Genomic DNA, 12944 nt, shown 5'->3' with positions numbered 1-12944 from the left:
AAGTTATCTCTACGATTCATATTTTAGATACCTATGGTATTGGAAAAACTAATATCTAAACGTAAATAAATGCTTTCTTTATGTGATAAATATTTAAACTTTATGATAAAAGTGTAAATTTTCCTTTTCATAATCATCTAATTTTTGGCCGCATCATTTTGGTTATACATCTAGTAGGATGAAAAAGCATTAAAAGCAATAAATAAATTTTACATGGTTAAGTAGAAGAGATACACTACTCTTGAAACTTTAACCTTTACTTTCAAAAATTACGTAACTTCGTATCAACATTAACTTATGTAATATACAGGGTGATTCACAAACGGTGACCAAAAATGAAACCTCGTATTATTTGGTGAATTTTAAAGGGAGTGTTTCGTATAAAGCAGGGGTTCCCAAACGGTGCGTCGTGACGCCCTAGGGCGTCGAGTCGTTTATTGTTCAGTCAGTCTTTTGTGTTCGTCAGTTATAAGCGTTGATGAATTTTGTAATCTTAGAAGGGTGTGGCAAAAAAAATTACAGCTTGTAAAAGAAGTCGCAGTATAAAAAAGATTGGGAACCCCTGGTATACGGTGTTTGTCTAGGACGCTTTGTTAGAAAGATACAGGGTGTTGAACTTAAAAAAATGTTTTTAATTCTTTTAAACATTGTCAAAAATTGGGGCCTTTTCCTAAAATTTAGGGTATCGGTGGCATATGTTTCTAAATAATATGCTACTGCTTTACGGTAACAATCATGATATTTTTGGATTTGTCTTTCAATGTTCTACAAATCACTACTCTCTATTATGTTTTTCGAAAAAAGCCTGATTTTCAAATAAAACTTAAAAAACGAACTGAAAACACTTACTTAAATAACATGACAAACAATAACCATTCAATTATTTATTCGAATAAAGATATTAATAACATTAATCATCATTTTAATGATTTTATTTGAATAAATGCTCGAAAATACCTCCATTTCCAGGAATACAGGCACGACATCTTTTTAGTAATGAAAATGTAATTTGTTTGAAATTTATTCTTATTTATTTATTATTATTTATTTATTCTTTCTTCTCTGTTCACCGTTTATGAGTCACCCTGTATAATTCTATAATAATAAATAAGTACAGATACGCTGTGAGCAAACATGTAAATCCCAAAACAATTTACCAGTCTTTCTTTCACCGTTTATGAGTCACCCTATATAATTCTATAATAATAAATAAGTACAGATACGCTGTGAGCAAACATGTAAATCCCAAAACAATTTACCAGTATTTATAGTTCATTTGTTAAATGAAGCATTTAATTTAGTTTAGTGCTGATTATTTAAAACTTGTACTTATTTTAAAATCTTCAATCATGCAGCATATTTACATATTACTTTTAGTTTATCATAAAAAATATACAAGTTATTTAGAAATATGTCGACCCATTATTTACCTTGTTATTAACTGTAATACGGATTCTAATGTGTCCGTTCAGCTATCATTTTCATGATGTGGCGTTAATAACTATTTTTATCGATTTAATGTCGCTTGCAATTAATGGTAATTACCAATTAATATCGAAAGATTGGTCTGAAGTTATCGTATTTTTTCTGTTATCAGTAAAGGGTAATTCAATATGTTTACAGAGTACTGAATTCAATACACTAAATATTTTAGCTGATTTGATTTATCTACAATCAGGATCTAGATAAAGGTTATTGCAGTGCACATGGATTACTGGGAAATATTTGATTTATTGGATATGGGTCAATAAACCGCCTAACTTATAAGTTACATGAACCTTAGTGCATCAAAGATTTGACTCTTTGAAGCACTATATGGTCTCTTAAGTAATTTCACCTTATATTCTATCAAAAATGTGGTTGTAAGCATTCAATAAGGTGTGTTTTCTGCTAAACCATTAATCATTTAACCATGAATAATTTCATGAGTCTCATACATTTTCATAATTGTTTTTCGTAGTTCCAGAGGAAATTTAGAACTATACCATATTATGTTAAAATTTGTTCACATTATTTATCGCAAACTTCAGTTATATATTTTGTTATCATGTTGTCCATTTTGAGATATCTAGTCCACATCTGTATCGCTAATCAATAGAGAACTGAGATTAAATTGAATAATTGTTGAAATATTAATTTCATACAAAAATTCCACCAGTAATTAGTCAAATTAATAATTTGATAAGGAAGCTATTAGATAATGGGATGTTATCTGTAAAGCGTTTCATATTTACACATTTAACACCATAATTTTTTTAAAAGAATTAAAAAATTTAAATTTAAATATTTAATATCACATAAAAGTCAGTTCTTTATAATTTAGGTATTACTTTTTCAGTATCATAACATGAGTTGTGAAAATAACTTCATCCATATGCACATAACCATCATAAGAACAAAGAGCATCGAAATTCTAGAATGTCACTAAAATTGCTACTATATAACATCAAAAGTCACTAAAAATCTCAAAGAATTGTCCAGTAAATTAGAACCAGTTGTATTGTTCCTAATTGCTTGAAACTAGGGAATTTTCCAAGAAAGACCATTTATTTTGTAAAATTGTCTAGATCAAAATTCAAGGAAATTTTCTAGCAGTTTCAAAGCTGTACTTAAAAAAACAGTTGATTGTTGCATTTCGGATATATTGATTAAAATTGTGTTTTCATTAAATAGAATGCACTGTATATTTTTGCATATTTCGATAGATCACTTTCATAGGATCATAATGACAAGATTTGACAGATATACAGGGTGGTCCGAACTTTATGCAGGAAACTTCCAGGGCAGATAGATCTCTTTAAAATAATATGTGTTTGTCTTATAAACCATAGGTCTGGAACGGCACCGTTTTAGAGATACAGGGTGTTGAATTTGTCAAAAAAAATTGATTTTTTGTTTATATCTCCGGAATTAATTGATATCCGATCTCAATAAAATTTCGTACATATAATGTATGATAGTAGGCCTTATATTCCCTGAAATATGAGCTTTAAAGGTTCAACCAGTGGTGTACAAGTGGACAGGGGTCACCCCCTTTTTTTACAAAAAAATCTACGCCACTGCATTTTTTACATGTCATTGTAACTGATTTATATTTTAATGCACAAAACACGTAAAAAAGGTGACTTTAATTTTTTCCCTAAGATTCGCTGTTCTCAAGTTATTCATACCAATACAATCCCCTTGTGGCAGATATATTACAAGAATATTTATGTTTAAAAATAAGTGCAATTTGAAAGCACACCAACAAAATTATTTACACTTCTTTCTACACCACCTGTGAGGTAGTGTGCGATATAAACAAAAAATCAATTTTTTTTAAAACCTCAACACCCTGTATCTCTAAAACGGGGCCGTTCCAGAGCTATGTTTATAAGGCAAACACATATTATTTTAAAGAGATCTATCTACCCTCGAAGTTTCCTGCATAAAGTTCGGACCACCCTGTATATCTAATAATAACAAAGATATGGCTGAAAGACTATGCTAACAGTTAACTCTAGACTCTTTTGGCCTTACCCCCTTTTTTATTAGAAATAGACATATAAAAAAAATTTCGAAAGCATTATTTTAAATAATGAATCGAATGGTACAGCAAAAAAATTTTTAGTGGTTAAATCTTAAAATTGACTATTAAAAAATTATATCTTTCTTATCAAAACTAAAAAAAATCTGTCTGAAAAGAAATTTTATATTTTTTAGAGTAGATTAAAAAAATATATATTGAAATTCATTCATTTTTCTGCTTTCCTACCTCTGTTAATTTTAATAGTAGAAGAAAAAGTTGATGGACCATTTTTATTTAGAATTTTATGCTCTACAACTTTTATAAGAAACATTTTTTCTAGCTCTTACCCCTTTTTTTGGTTATCTTGAAAAACCCCTTGATTTTATCTTTTTTCACCCCTTTTATTATACAGTGTGTTTATTAATTATTTGTACAAACTTTAAAGAGTGAATCTTTGACTAATTTAAGATAAAAACATGAACATGGGTCACAATGGCTTGGTTCTTGAGATACAGAGCGTCAAAAAAAAGTTTTTATTTGGTATTTGATTATATTTTTGTTCAATAACACAGCAATTTGACGAAATTTTGGAAACTGGGAGTATAGATGATGAGAAACTGAAATATTTACATAGTTTTTTTGTTTAATGTTGGATGGCACCACATACAGTGTTGTATCTCGATTTAAATATACCATAACTTTTTTGTGTTGCACTGTATGTTATTTTTGACTAAACATACCTATTTTCCATTCAATTTTACATATAAAAGGTACTCTTAGTGTTTTTCGCAGAAAGCAGCCGTTTTGTAAAAAAACGGATTTAAAATTGAAGCTACGTTGGAATTTTGTAAGCTGAATCATTTTTTTGAAAAACAAATGAAAAAATGTGTCTTTTATTGATTGTATTGCGATGTGACAAACAGATCATTTGCAAGATTAAGACTAAACTAACATTTACAATAATTGCTGAGAATGACCGATTTTTTGGACGCCTTGTATCTCATGAACCAAGCCGTTGCGGACTCATGCTCATATGTATTCTTGACGTCACCAGATGGCGCAGATGTGCATGCCTCCTCAAAATGTCACCGTCTATATGAACTTCTTAATTCAAAATTAATCAAAGATTTACCCATTAAAGTTTGTACAAGTACTTAATAAACACCCTGTGTACCTAAAACTAAGTTATATAAAAAATTCGGGCAAGTTGACCAAAATCGCGATTTAAATGTAAAACGGGTTGTTTTAGCAATTTTTTTTCTCATGTCGTTTTGCGACTTGCAGGGATGAAAGCTCGAGTCATGTACCAGATGCCATCGACGGCGATATGTTGGTCGACGTACGAGTTCTTCAAATACCTCCTCGGAACGAAGACGGAGATCAGGATCGTGCCGGCCCCCGGCACCGTTCTGGCCGAGGAGAAGGAGAGCAAGTCGGAGCTGACGCCGAACGAAGTCCACGTCGAGAAGTACAATTTAAAATCTAGAGAGCTGCCGGCCATGTCCGGGGCCGGCCTGTACGGTTCGATATCGTTCAACACAATGCACAAGGCCGATTACCGGCAGAAAGACTCAATTCTAGACATTGCCCATACCTAGTTAACCACCAGTGTAAAAATTGTAATAATGTAAGTATTATTTTACCAGTCGAGTTGAACATTTTTTTATTTCCTTGGAAATTGTGTACAGATTGTAATATAAAGTGCTGCGCATTCGGCTTACCAGGGGTAAAGAGTACGACACGTAGGCTAGGTGAGCTTAGGTCTTAAGTTGAAAGTGATTATAGGTTTATAGAATCTTGTAGATTTATTTTGCTGGTAAGTTGATGAAGCAAGAACATTTGACAATATCGAGCTCGTTTCGAGAAGGAAGGAACATAAACGATGTCTGTTTGAAAAAAAATCGTACCGTAACTCATCCGATCATGACTCGCGTAGAACAACCTTTTTTCCCCCCCATCCCAAACGAAGAGAACAAACTTTTCCAAGCACTTGCATTTTATATTTTAATTTTCCGAGCCCATCGAAGGTTGTCGCATTCAAACTTACCCAATATTGATTTTACATGTAAAAATAAGGTTCTTGTATCGATCTATTCGTTATTGCAGAATGTCGTTTCCCTTCGAGTTTATTTTTAAAACAACAAAATTGAAAATGATCACCGATATCTTCTAAGTAAAAACCCAAATCTTTTTTTTTGAGGTGCACTGTTAAAGAAAATTTAAGAAATAATGGCCTTCTTGATTGCTTGTTCAATTAATTATGATGATCCGATTCTTAATTCTTGGCCAGCTACGATTTTTGTACAGGCGATTTTTTGGAAAATCATGTTCTTTTTTTTTTTATTAAAAATTCAGTTTAAAAATTCTATTTTACAAAACTGTAGAAAACCCATACATTTTTATTCTTTAGTAAATTTATTTCATGAAATTTGATTAAAAATTCAAGTTCGAATCGTGAAAATTTAAGTTTTAGCTTGATATTTTGTGTTTGAATTGGAAGTTTTGGTTGGGTTATTACAAGTTTGAATTCGAAATTTTGAGTTTAAAACATGAGAATTCGACTTCGAACTCGATATTTATAGTATCAGATTCAAAAATTCAAACTCGAAACTTCAAGTTCAAATCTGGAGTTTCAAGTTCATATCCAAATTTTCAAGTACAAGCTCAAAATTTCAAATACAAACCTGGAATTTCAAGTTCGAACTAAAAATTTTGACCGTCATCTCAAAATTTTGATTCAAGTATAAGCTCGAAATTTCAGATATAAATCCGAAATATCAAGTTCAAACTCACAATTTTGAAGTTTGGGTTTGAACTTGAAATTCTGGGCTTGTACTTGGAATTTTGACTGTGATCTCAAAATTTTGATTAAGTACAAGCTCGAAATTTCAAACACAAATCCAAAATATCAAGTTCAAACTCACAATTTTGAAGTTTGGGTTTGAACTTGAAATTCTGGGTTTGTACTTGGAATTTTGACTGTGATCTTGAAATTTTGATTCAAGAACAAGCTCGAAATTTTTAGTACAAACCCGGAATATCAAGTTCAAACTCAACATTTTGAAGTTTGGGTTTGAACTTCAAAATGTTTGAAATTCTGGGTGTGTATTTGGAATTTTGGCTCTGACCTCGAAATTTTGAAACTAAAACATGAAATTTTAACTTCAAACTAGAAATATCAAGTTAAAATTCGAAATTTCATGTCTTAATCTCAAAATTTGAAGTAAAAATCCAGAATTTCAGGTTCAAACTCAAAATTTCAAGTTGGAACCCAAGATCCTGAAATGTGTGTTCAAACTTGAAAGTTTGAGTTTGAAGCATCAAATTTTTAATCTGAAACGTGAAAATTTTAATTCATACTCCATATTTCTTGCTTCAGACTAAAAATTTCAAGTTGAAATTTTAAATTTGAACTTGAGAGTTTGGGTTTGTACTTGAAATTTTGAGCGTGAACTTGAAATTTTGCGTCTGAAACTGGAAAATATAACTTAAAACTCAATATATCAAGTTTAAATTCGAAATTTGATGTTCTAAACTTCAAGTTCAAACCCAAAATCATGAAATTTGAGCTTGAACTTGAAATTATGAGGTTGAAATATGATATTTCCCACCAACTTGAAAATTTTAGTTTATACTCGATATTTCTTGTTTCGGACTAAAAATTTCAAGCTGAAATTTTAAGTTTGAACTTGATAAAGCGGGTTTGGTTTGTACTTGAAATTTTGAGTGCGAATTTGAAATTTTGCGTCTGAAGCTGGAAAATTTAACTTAAAACTTAAAATATCAAGTTCATATTCAAAATTACATGTTTTAACTTGAAATTTCAAATACAAGCAAGGAATTTCAAGTTCAAACATGAAATTTCAAGTTCAAATCCGAAATCTCGCTTGACCTTGAAATTTTGAGATTGAAACATATTTTCCACTGGAAACTTGAATTTTTTAGTTCAATTTAAAAATTCTTGTTTCACAAGGTCAAACTGCTGTGCCCACAAGCGGAACTATTATTTACTAATTACAACGAAAGATATTAGTAATTGGCTAATTTTTTGTTATCTTCAAAAATGGCCATGAATTACGAGCTAGATCATTGTTATTGGTTCATTACAATACAAGAAGGGCACTGTACACTAAAAAAAAAAAAAAATAATTTGCAGCAAGTGTCCCAAAAAAATTATGAAACGTGTCCCGGTCCTTAATGAGCCGCATCGTATGTTTACAATGATATTCGGATATTTTTATAGTATATTAACAATATTTGCATGGAGAACCTCAACTTTCACGTTCCGTTGTACGGATATACAAGACCCCGTTTGTTTTGTTGCATTTTGTTTATGTTTGGCTGACTAAAATCTGAATAAACGGTAATGGTGCTCTTAGCGTTACACCAGCATATTAATTTCGACTCTTGGCTACTATTATTTATTTATATCTGCCGATAAGATAACGATATACCTTAGCGGTATGTTAATTTTACATCAAATGTAATGTTACATTGTCGATTTGTCTATCGATCAAAATTGTTATACACGTCGGGAGGGATGCGACGAAATCCTTTGGCTAGTTTTAATTTTTTAAGCACGTTGGAGTTTTAAGACCTAAAATTTTTTCGCATTCTTCCCGTCGAAGAGATTCTTCTGTTACGAACCGTTGGAAATTTTTTTTAAGTGTGCGTGACAGTAATTTATTTATTTAAACCCTATGGGTGACCTGGAATACTATGTTATATGATAGCCATTACTTCCACTGAGTACTATTATTAAAAAGGCGTTGTGATGTTGACGATAACAGTTATGTACTTGTATATAGAAATGAACCAACCTAATGGATTTTTTTTAGAGCTTTGCCTATGAATCGCTGTTCTTTATAAATATATAGGTTTAGTTTATTTTTCTAATCGAATCGACGTTACAATAATTACGACGATTTAACAGAGCACTAATCAGATATCCAGAGTGTTGCAAATACTTTTATGTAAACAATCGGTTTTATCAGTTGTAATTATTTGTCGTGTCGTTACTCAACACAATGGCAGTTATCTGGATTTATCTAGCGAGGCGACTCGAAAATTCCTCATTTCGGCGTTGCCAAACCGTTTTTTATGCACCGTTCGTAATTATTGTAGTCGCCCATTTAAGTGTTGTCGCGCAGAATGCACACTTTTTCTGTTTGAACCCACCCGTTAATAGAGGCAAATGTGATACCGATTCAACGTTTTCAAATTCTGTGCATTTTGCGGGTTTATCTAAATTGTCAATTGAACGAAAATAGAAAAAGAGCCAAGGTGTGGTGCCGTGAAAACGTATATTTTTTCAATTCGTTCTTGCTCTTATGTATTGTCATCACTGGTGACGCTGTTCAACTGTGATAAAGTCCTTATCAACTTTTTACGTATGATATTGACTTCGTTCAGATGGGAGTACTATCATATCTATATATATATTTTTGTTATGTAGAAGGGCGCATCCGATGGGCCCTTTCTATTTTTTGTGATAAGGGACCTTGTCACCATTTGTATGTAGGTGTTTTAGTGTCATATATTTTTTTGTTTTATAAATACAAAATTTGTAAAAAACAATATTAAATATAATTAATGTTACATATTTTGTGTTTTATTTGCATGTAACGTCCTCGATTCATATGAAATTTTGTCGGATGCCACATAGTGTGCAAAATGCATAAAATAATAATAATTTTTCAACCAATTTCAGCAAAATTTTAATATAAAGGGTGTTCTGAAACTCCGTCAGGAAACTCGCAGGAGGTGGTTTCGTGGATTAAAATAATAACGGTACGTAATGAAAATTTTTTCCGGAGTGTCAATTGTTTGCAAGTACAGCTTGTCAAAGTTCAATTTTTTAATTTTTCTTTTAAATAATTGGTTTAATTCAAATTCGATTAGTCTCATTTGGCACACCCACTGGCTAGATCAGCGGTCCTCAAACTTCTACGACTTGCGGAACCCTAAAAAACACATTCGAACACATTTTTCCTGATTATACAGGGTTATCCAAAAGTCCCGGTTCGGCAGAAAAACTTTTATAGGAGGCATTTTGGGAAAAAATGTTTCAGACAAATGTGTAAGGATTTTTCCCTGGTTGTCGGATGGTGACCTTGGATTTGACCTTGACTTGGCCTTCAAGGTCATTTGAAGGTCAAGTTACCTTTTTTTGGAAAGAGCAGGAAAAATCCTCACACTTTTGTCTGAAAAATTTTTTTCCAAAATGCATTCTTCGAAAGTTCTGCCGTACCGGGATTTTTGGAAGTAGACACACATTTAACCTTGAAGGTCATTGTCAAAGTCACGGTCAAGACCATTTTTGGACGTAAAATATACTCCACTCTCCAAATCCGCAATAAAAAATAGGGGTTCCCATTTAAAAACTTACCTTGACCTTCAAATGCCCTTGAAGGTCACAGTCAAGGTCAAATCCAAGGTCGCCATCAGATAACCAGGGAAAAATCCTTACACTTTTGTCTGAAACATTTTTTTTGAGAATGCTTTCTTCGAAGGTTTTTCTGCCGTACCGGAACTTTTGGATAACCCTGTATAATTTATTTATAAGTACTAGTTTTAAGAGTATAATTTTTTTTAATTTTGTAGTGTTGATATAATTTCAAAATTTTAAATTTTTGACATCGCGGAACCCCTAAAGAGGTTGTGGGGAACCCCAGGGTTGCACAGAACACATTTTGAATACCGCTAGACTAGATCAAGCTATATTGGATCAGTCAGAGAAAAGTTTCATTTTGCGCCACTAGAGGGCACTACCTACAACTCAAAATTTGTTTTATTCATAATTTTTCTGTTGCTAGACATCACAGAATTTTCAACATTATTGAGAAGAGCAACAATATCAGAAAAAATTATGTACCGTTTATTCAAGCCGATAAATGTAACCGTTTAGCAGGAAATTCCTATTAAAATTTTATTAAGAGGGCTCTATAGCAAATAGGCAAGCAGCAATACATTATTTGTAAAGATTTTATTACACAGTTTAGACCGGTCGAAATAACTCATTTAGAGGAAAAAAAAGAAAATTGTTATCTGGACTTTTTTAAATGGAAATGGTAAAGGGGCTTTTAATAAATGAAAAAAATAATAAATGTGTAAGCAGGGGTGGCAGAGGGTTGATTTGGGGGGTTGAAAATTTGTGACAAATTATATCATTGGGATTTCTGGCGAAATTTGACGTCAAACAAAAAGTATCCAATACAAAAGTTGTAGATCATGCAAAAATCTACAACTTTTGTAGAGGCCACTTTTTACAATAACCTCAAAATTTCCGAGAAAAATGCGAAAAACAGTTTTTTTCCGATTTTTCCTTTTTTATTTCTCATTTCCGCAAAAATAACTTAATTTTGACGAAACTTAGTGAAAGAATACCTTTCTGTGTCTTAAATAACCACAAATTTTTTTAGATTAAAAAATCAAGAAGTTTCCGAGATATTCATTTTTTCCAGTCTGAAACACTTTTTTTTCAAAGAAAAATTCCACTTAGAAAAATCATCGTACAGAGTTCTGCCGGTGATCATTCGCTTTGACATATATTTTTTGGTGAAATAAAGAAATCTGTAATCACAGTTCAAAAACATGCTCAAAAATGCAAAAAAAAATAAAAAATTACTTGCAACAATGAAGTTTTCAGTAAAAAGTTGTGTTTTTTTATTCCTAATGATATACCTTTTAAACAGATTAAAAATTCCGGGTAGTTCCGAAGATATCCGGAAAATCCCGAAATTTTCCAAAATTGTTTATTTTTTTTCTGGCTTTATTTGAAAACTAGTTTTAAAATAAATTGCATATTTATAATGCCACTTTTTTCGCTCTATACAATGGCGTTAACATTTTTGCAATCCGACGTTTCTTCTTCGAGAGACCATCATCAGGTTAATTTTTTTAAATATGTCGCTGTTATTTTTATGACCAAACCTAGTAATTTGTAATTCTGAATTAGATATAACTGTTGTAATCCCTTAAAAAGTATTGTAATCGCTTAAAAGTTTTTAGCTTGTTTTAGCTATCATTTAAAATTTTTCCTGAGTACGCCTTTGAACACTCAAAATATCTGTTGGATGAAGTTGTAACAGTATAAAAGTCAATACAGTACAAAATATCCAACAATTTTTTTACAACTATTAGCAATACCTACTAGTTAGAAATACATAATAAAACATTTCATAAATTCGTATTATTTTTTTATTAGGTAAAACTTTTTAATTTGTGATTAAAAAAAATTGTTGGATATTTTGTGCTGTATTGACTTTTATACTGTTATGACTTCCTCCAATAGATATTTTGAAAGCGTTCAGATCCGTACTCAGGCAAAATAGCTAAAAACCCTTTTAATCAATTACAATAGTATTATCATCTAATTCAGAATTAAAAATGACTTTAGATTTTGGCATAAAAATAGCAGCGACATATTTAAAAAAAATAACATGATGGCCCCTCGAAGATGAAACGTCGGATTGCAAAAATGTTGACCCCATTGGATAGAGCGAAAAAAGTGGCAATGTAAATATGCAATTTATTTTAAAACTCGTTTTCAAATAAAGCCAGAAAAAATTAAACGATTTTGCAAAATCTCAGGTTTTCAGGTCTCACGTGAACAGTAGACTTCGCAGTTAATACTTTGTATTGCTGAAACCTCAAATCATCCAGAGATAATTTATCATTCGTGCATTTGTAATTCGACTTAAATGTTTATAGCAATATTGTACAAAAATAAAGTTTTGGATCAAACAGTGAGACAGTTTTTTATTTTTTTCCGTAGAATTGAATGGTGTAATCAGTTTTTGAATTTTTTTTAATTTAAACAAATTATCAACAATTTCTGGAAAATTCATTCTTGCAAGTCATTTTTTATTTTTTTTGCATTTTTGGGTGTGTTTTTGAACTTGATTACAGATTTCTTTATTTCACTAAAAAGTTTATGTCAAAACGAAAAAAATTATTACCGGCAGAACTCTGTACGATGATTTTCCTAAGTAGAATAGAAAAAAAAAGTGTTTCAGACCGGAAAAAATGAATATCTCGGAAATTTTGTGGTTATTTAAGACACAGAAAGGTATACATTCACCAGGTTCGTCAAAATTAAGTTATTTTTGCGGAAATGAGAAATAAAAAACGAATCAGAAAAAAACTGTTTTTTGCATTTTTCTCGGAAATTTTGAGGTTATCATAAAAAGTGACCTCTACAAAAGTTGTTAATTTTTGCATGATCTACAACTTTTGCCTTGGATATTTATTTTTTTTAGGTTTATTGTCCTTTTTCCGTTTCCACTTATAAAAGTCCAGCTACCTTCCATTTTTTTTTTCTCCAAGTATAAGTTGGTTGGACTAGTTTGTCTAAATATGAATTAATACAGAAATAACAAACTTTCCTCCATTCTAACGCAGATTTTTTATAAAATGGACATAGTTTGAGACTCAA

General features: G+C 31.2%; 1 protein-coding gene across 1 annotated transcript in view; it reads left to right on the top strand.

Moving 5' to 3' along the window:
- The window catches only part of LOC108917150 (mitoferrin-1), a 40146-nt gene extending 31036 nt beyond the window's left edge, over window positions 1-9110 (top strand). The window contains exon 5 of the mRNA XM_018723622.2: window positions 4793-9110. Coding sequence (XP_018579138.1) covers window positions 4793-5106 — 314 coding nt within the window. The 3' untranslated portion in view covers window positions 5107-9110. The remainder of the gene's footprint in view (window positions 1-4792) is intronic.
- The last annotated feature ends 3834 nt before the right edge of the window (window positions 9111-12944 follow it).

The sequence above is a fragment of the Anoplophora glabripennis genome, unplaced genomic scaffold (assembly GCF_000390285.2).
Source record: "Anoplophora glabripennis isolate ALB-LARVAE unplaced genomic scaffold, Agla_2.0 scaffold85, whole genome shotgun sequence".
Lineage (NCBI taxonomy): Eukaryota > Metazoa > Arthropoda > Insecta > Coleoptera > Cerambycidae > Anoplophora > Anoplophora glabripennis.
The sequence above is the reverse complement of the archived record's forward strand: the minus strand, read 5'-3'. Positions and strand labels throughout refer to the sequence as shown.